Source organism: Euphorbia lathyris, chromosome 3, assembly GCF_963576675.1.
Source record: "Euphorbia lathyris chromosome 3, ddEupLath1.1, whole genome shotgun sequence".
In the NCBI taxonomy this organism is placed as follows: domain Eukaryota; kingdom Viridiplantae; phylum Streptophyta; class Magnoliopsida; order Malpighiales; family Euphorbiaceae; genus Euphorbia; species Euphorbia lathyris.
The window spans coordinates 83,504,018-83,511,258 of NC_088912.1; the positions used below are offsets into that span (position 1 = coordinate 83,504,018).

A 7,241-nucleotide genomic window follows, 5' to 3' on the forward strand; every position below is an offset into this window, starting at 1 on the left:
AGTCACATTTTTGCTTGGCTCTAACTTCTTACTTTGAGGGGTATATTTCCGATTCGGCACACGCATCCACTCTATATAAGGCTCACTATTCCCGAGCCCCATTGAGCGGACTCCATCAGATTGCAGAACATGCTCATGGACGCTGCTACCCCGGGCTGGGTGATCCGCGATATAAAGTGGATCAACAACATTCATTGGTAAAATGGCAGTATTGGTAGCAGCCTAGTTACCTTCCTGCGTCAGACTTGGGTATACACATATCTCTTTTCCATGACCATATCGACCACACTTTGTACACGCAACGTATAAACCCTCATACTCCATGTGATAATAATGTCCATTGAGGCGGAACTGGGCCACTAGGGGCTTGTTTAGTTCAATTTCAACACAGACACGTGCAAATTTCCCATGAGCCTTACCGACAATATTCTTATCAGCTCTAGTCGCCTTTCAAACTGAATTACCAATCAACATGAGAGCTCCATGCTCGTAGTATTACAGAGGTAACTCGGGAATCCATGCCCAAATCAAAGTCGTGTCCATTGTAGCATGTGATGGCACAAAAGAAGGCGACCATGTTCTGACTATCAAGTGAATTTGTACCATCCAGGGACAATCCTGAACCACATGATCCCTGTCAGACCGTTTATCAAAATTGACAAGGTGAAACCGTGCCCTAAATCAATCATCGTGAAGCTACCTTTAGTTTTCCATAATTCTGACGCACGATTGCGTAATCCAATGTATCCCAGATTTCATCCTAGGATTTCACGATTAAGGCCTCGGACCATGCTGCCGACCATTCTTCAACTAACTTGAGTTCAATTGTAATACCTGGACAAAGCATATTACCATCAATACAATCAATACGACACTTGCCATTCGATCGCAAGTCTGCAACCGGCCTGACTGGCTCCTGCATCGGTTCTTCTTAGACCATGTCACGATAAGCACGGTTCGATGAAGTTAAGGGTGGATGTGATGCATCGAAGGCGCTAGCACCAATCGACGGCGATATGGGTGGCGGGGATGGAGGATTGGGGGAAGACAAAAGCATAAGGTAATTGATTATCCTTTTCTAATAAAAAGCTAATAGAAAACTAAACTTTTTAGATTCACTTTAATTTTTTTTTTCATTTTGAAGTTAAAAAAAAGTCGGGTATATATGGTTTTGGCAAAAAGCATCATTAAGCCTCTAATTTTTCATTTTTTGATTCATTAAACCCTTGATCTTTTATTTGAATATATTAAGTCATCGATTTTTTTTATTTTTGGTCTCATTAAGCCATTGATGACCAAATTAGTAAGTTGTGAATATGTAATTCTGTTAAAAAGACGTTAATAACTTCATATATATTTGAAATTATTAAAAAAAAATTATTTTACAGTGTGAATTAAGATTTTTATATTTTTCTTATAGCAACATTATATATCCAAAACTGATTTCAAATAGTAAAAAATACAATTTTTAAATACATGTATAATGAATAACAGTACGTTAACCAAATTTTATATTCAAAATTATTTTTCTTGATCATCAAAAATTTAATAAGACCAAAATAAATAATAAGTAGCTTAATACATTCAACTATTCAACTAAAAGATTAAATGTTACCAAAAAATAAAAATAATGCTTTTCCCCTATGTTTTATTTAACCAAAAGCCGAGTATATTTTAATCAAAGAAATTGAATATACAAAAAGAAGGACGTGCAGTATAAACACCAAAACCGCGCGAGTGAACGGTTGCACCGAAAAACTATCTCATACTAAAATCTCCCGTCAAATATTCAGTTGATCAAACGCGCGCTCCACCTCTCTGATCATTTTCCCTCGTTTTCCAGGATCTCTCATCTAGGGCTGTTCCATTTTCTCATTTGCCAAACACTTTCTCAACTCCATATAGAATGAGCAACGATAACAAGGATGCCTTCAAGGTGTCCGAACTCGAATCCTCCCTTCCTGCCGCCGCTGCCGGTAACCTTCGTTACACTCCTTCCCAAATAAGATTATACATTTAAGTTTGTGTAATTGTGTTATATCATCATTACTTCTATAATTAGGTTTTATTATTTATATTGAATCGTTCCTTATTGTTAGTACAGCAGCAAATAAGCCGTTAATTTGTTGGTGTAGTGTTTTATCGAACGAGATTATAATTTCTATTATCTCTTTTTTCGTGTTTATCCGTTCTTGTCATTGAAGTCGAACAAAAATCACGATTTCTATATATATCATTTTTTGTTCCTAGTGTAATAATCTTGTTTCTATTTGTATTAGTCGAATTTTGCGTGTAGTACTGTATTTTTCAAGCTCTTTGCGTCCGACTGTATGTAACAAATTTTTGAGATTGAAATTACAGTACAAGTTTAAAATTGAACTCACTGTGTTTCCGTTGTTTATAGCTCTTACTGCAGAAGATCGTGCTGACCTTGTTAATGCTCTCAAGGCAAGTGATTGGGGCAAAATATGCCTTCTTAATTTTCCAAGAATGAAGTTTTTAGAGCAGTTGGTGGCGCACATGATATGAGTTTAATATTCATTTTATGGTATTTTTGTTTAGAGTAATTTTAGGAATTAGAGCACCCTGGATTTTCTCTGTTCCATTTCCGAAAGCAAATTGCTTATTGATCAATTCAATTGATACCTTGTGATTTTGCAGTCCTTATCCTGATGGCGTTGTTCTGGTTATTTTGGAGTTTTTGCAGAATAAACTTCAGAGCTTGGCTGGAAGACACTCTAACGTTATTCAAACTCTGTCTCATAATGTCCGGAAGCGTGTCGAGCTTCTGCAAGAGGTTCAGGTATACTTATACTTTGTAATTGTATGATTTATTTATTTATTTTTTGAATTCTTTTGTGAAGGATTATGATTTATCCTAAATGTTTAAAGAAGATTGGCTGGTAGACAAACTTGATACTCTGTTTGTATTGACAAATTTTAGTCTAGAAGTTTTCTTAAACCCCAATTTTATTATTCTCCCAATCATAATAACTATGTTCCAGCTGATATTCTTAAGACCTAATGTCCATAACCCCTTCACATTTGTCACTTCTCAACTTAATCCCAGTTTGTAAGCTTGTTTGGGAGATCTGGCATGATAATGTAAATCATGAGTTAGGAACTTACGGTAATGTTGGTAATTTTCACTTGCATCCTGACTGACCAAATGAGTTGTCCAAGTGAACATTACTGAGGAACATATATGAGTTGTATGAAGCACTAAAAAACAATCCACCTATTCCGATGGTCAATGGCAACACAAGGATCGTAAGTAAAGGGGCTGAAAATGACAATGCTTTTGCAACTATTAATTGTTTATGCAATACATAATGCATATTACTTACCTACATAAAAAAATTCAATTCCAAGTATCTTTTTTAAATTTTTTATGTGAAAACTTAAACTTTAGAGTTGAATTCAAAAATTAATTCATATAAAAAGATTGAATAAATTAATAATTAACTAACTTAAAAAAAAGAATACATTTCTTTTTTATTGACTTCACCTTTTTCATATTTTCCCGCTTCCTACAAGCCTTTTATTTCGGCGGTGTTTTTTTCCCTAAAGAAAGGGTTTGTCGAATTTAATTTGATTCCCCTACTACTCTTTGATTTTCATTTTATTTATATGCATTTCATGTTTTTCATGGTTGGATTAGATACCTTTTGACCATCTGATGCTGATTATCAAAATTTTATTTTTTTTACTTTGTAAATTAAAAAGTAATATTAGATTCTTGCTAATGTAAATATTTGATTTTTAATAATTCAAGAATAAGGAAATCAGTCATTCTTTTGATAAAGTGGAGAATATGATTTTCTTCTCGTACTTATAATATATTATTTCCCAAAAATATGGGAGGTAATTGCTCTCCTCCTAATGAATATGGCTTTGCCACTGCTTGTGGTGGGCAGAACTCTGACAAGTTTATCGATTCTTGAAATGATCCAAACTTAGAGCAAGGCATTGGTATTGGGCTGATAAGATATGGAAAAGGTGAGTATTAAGTTTGTGTCTCATGCAGCTTTGTGAGAGGTGTAAGGAAAGAGTTCAAGGAGAGAAAGAGAACAGAGAAGAATCTGCTTTCACAAGACCAACTTGCCATCTAAAACATCCAAAAATAAGCTTATATTTCACTATTAAAATCCAGGAAAATATTTGTGTTGCATAATATTCTTTCACATGTTTATTACTGTGACGGGTTGAGCCTTTCAAATATTTAAGGCAATAATTTTGCCAATCTTTTCATTCCAATGTGTTGTTTTAGGATCTTGTTGGTTGAATGTGGATGTATTATTGATATTATGGTACAAGTTTATTGTTTTTTGATGTGCCAATGTTTTGCACTTTCTTCATTTGTGGTGATATGTTAATGGGAAAATTTCATGAAGTATCATGAATTTGGGTATTACCATCGATGTGCTGTAGATTAGAGGTGATGGTTTTAGTTTTTCCCCATGCTCTTCTCTTATATAGTTGAAATCGAAAAACAGTCAACTGAAGAATATCGATATGTGTTGGGATCTGTATCAGTCTTGTAGATACCTGCATGAGATCTGTAGCAAAACGTAAATACATTCTGACTTTTATTGTTGAAAGATAATAGAAAGAGTAACTACACATCCAATTTGCAGAAACAACATGATGAGCTGGAGGCAAAGTTTAATGAGGAGAAAAAGGCACTACAAGCAAAATACGAGAAATTTTATGAACCTCTTTATAATCAGGTACATAGGGTATTTCCGTGCATGTTAGATACTGACATTGCAATAAAATTACTTTGAGGTGTCCATAATAAAGGTTCATATACTTACATGAATCCCATTTTCAAATTGTAATATGTTGCTCAGTTTACAAGGTTCAATCGAACACCCCTTTTGTTGATATAATATATTGTTGTTGTTGGGAACTTGCAGAGGTTTGAGATTGTGAATGGTGTAAAAGAAGTTGATGGTGCAACAAATGAAGAAGGGGATAATGCTGCAGAAGGTAACCATTTCATTAGGGGATGAAGTATAAATATGCCCCCAACATTATCCGGTACAATGTGAACCCCAATGTAGAGAGTGGTGCAATGCTACCCCAATTGCGCAAAACATACTCTTATTTAACAAGAAAACATAAATATCGATAGAAATTGATGGACCGAAATATGTTGAAAATTGTGGACAAATTACTGACGGAATACACTGAGCTAGAATTTCCATAATTAGACTAAAATATAACCTGGCACCATGTGCTAGGATTTTGTTCTCAATAATGTTGGGACTCAATACATATTTGCATTTTTTTTTTCATGCAGAGAAAGGAGTGCCTGATTTCTGGCTCACTGCATTGAGAAGTAATGAAGTTGTGGGTGATGAGGTAATGGAATAATCTCAGGCATAGTTTAGTATTTTTTATTGATTGACCCGAGTTTGATGATATGCCTTGTTTTTGGCAGATAACTGAACGTGATGAAGGGGCTCTAAAGTTTCTTAAGGATATCAGATATTGTAGAATTGATGAACCTGAAGGTTTCAAGCTGGAATTTTACTTTGATCCTAATCCTTACTTCAAAAATTGTGTCCTGACAAAGACATTTCAGATGATTTATGATGTTGATCCTATTTTGGAGAAAACTATTGGGTAATTATATGCATGTTCTTTTTAAAGGCTTTTTGGTATTTACTTATCCATTTACTTATTACTTCAGTGTTTTTGTAGGACGGTAATTGAATGGTATCCTGGTAAATGCTTGACGAAGAAGGTCCTGAAGAAGAAACCAAAGAAGGGATCAAAGAATGCGAAACCCATCACAAAAACTGAGAATTGTCCAAGTTTCTTCAATTTCTTTAACACTCATTCAGTCTCCGAGGATGAGGATGATCTGGATGCTGTAAGCTCATCATCTTGCATTCCGAGTTAGCTCTTTGACAAATTTATTAGCATTCTCAACTTTTTCATGCATGTTTGGGCAGATTGAGGAAATTAAGGATACAATGGAACAGGATTTCGATATCGGGTAAATAAAACTTCTATAGGAATTGTGATTAAATTGCGTTATTCTTCTCCTTTTACTATTGTTAATTGGAAGAAGTTTTTATTGATCTTGTAGTACTGCGATTCGAGACAAAATCATTCCTCATGCTGTTTCATGGTTTACTGGGGAGGCTGTTGAGGAAGATGAGTTGGATTTGGATGATGATGATGATGACGATGAAGGAGACGAAGATGTGGATGATGAGGATGAGGATGAAGATGAAGATGAAGATGATAAGCAAAAGGGCAGGAAGAAGGTATAAACACAAGTAAGAGTTTTTCCTCTTCTGTAAGTTTCTCAGAGTTTGCTAATTTATTTTCCATGCTGTCGCTGCATTTTAACATTTGATCAGTTATCTAGTGGACCTAAGGTGCGTTAATGTAGCAAGACTGGTTGTTTGTCCCATGTATGAAGTGTTGATTCTGATTACATATTTTGGTTTTTGAAATACTGAAAAGTAAGCAAGAGCGAGGCGAGCTGCAGTAATATCAGGTTTAGCCCAAAGTGTGATTGGAGAGTGGGCAGAGTGGCACAAATAGTGTCCCAGCTGATGAAAATTCTGCGGTTTTGGCATTTTTCCCCGATTCATGTGTATATGTCGTATGGCTTTTCTTTTCAATGTCTTAGGATGTCTATCATATCATATTGGGTAGTAATTTTTTTTTTTTGTTTTTTTTGATGATGGTAGTAAATTGTTTCTTTTGATTATACATATATGTTCTAAAAACCAGTATCAGTATGATGCACTTATTTTCAATTTGGGCTTATGGTATTCATTCTTACATGTTTCATCCGCATACCTAACTTCGCTGTATATGGTGGCAAAAAGGAAAAGGAAATTGAATATAAATTGAATATTTGTAGATTATTATTTCATTATTAGTGATAATGTTTAAATTTATGTTACACACAGAAGGAGAAATAGAACTAATTAGGACTAAAAGAGTAATTCAGGTTCTTGTTAGTTATTTCAGTTATTATTTCTGCAATTGTATTGGTTTTCCTTAAAGGGCTCTTATGAGCTAGTTAGCTAAAAGGAGGGGCTAATGCTAAGAGCATCTTGGTTACGGTGGTTAGGGGTGTTCATCGGTCGGCTCAGTCTGAAAACCGGACCGAACTGAAATAACCGAAAACCGAATAACACCTAAAATGAGAACCGAATCTAACCGAATAATATTAGTAAACCGAACCTAGTGACATTTATACGACTATAAAA

At 34.7% G+C, this 7,241-nt stretch overlaps 1 protein-coding gene across 5 annotated transcripts; it reads left to right on the forward strand.

Moving 5' to 3' along the window:
- The first annotated feature begins 1,736 nt into the window (after window positions 1-1,736).
- On the forward strand, window positions 1,737-6,797 carry LOC136224005 (nucleosome assembly protein 1;4). 5 transcript variants are annotated; one of them, XM_066012206.1, is made up of 12 exons: window positions 1,737-1,976; window positions 2,405-2,448; window positions 2,708-2,803; window positions 4,638-4,730; window positions 4,920-4,992; window positions 5,306-5,367; window positions 5,447-5,631; window positions 5,710-5,881; window positions 5,964-6,007; window positions 6,101-6,281; window positions 6,378-6,395; window positions 6,484-6,797. In XM_066012206.1, the coding sequence occupies exons 1-12, from the start codon at window positions 1,907-1,909 to the stop codon at window positions 6,484-6,486; spliced, it is 1,041 nt and encodes a 346-aa protein (XP_065868278.1). In that variant the 5' UTR covers window positions 1,737-1,906; the 3' UTR covers window positions 6,487-6,797. The 5 variants fall into 5 exon arrangements, with proteins under 5 accessions (XP_065868278.1, XP_065868277.1, XP_065868280.1 ...); XM_066012205.1 differs by having other exon boundaries at window positions 6,378-6,797; XM_066012208.1 differs by having other exon boundaries at window positions 1,738-1,976; window positions 6,101-6,293; window positions 6,378-6,797.
- The last annotated feature ends 444 nt before the right edge of the window (window positions 6,798-7,241 follow it).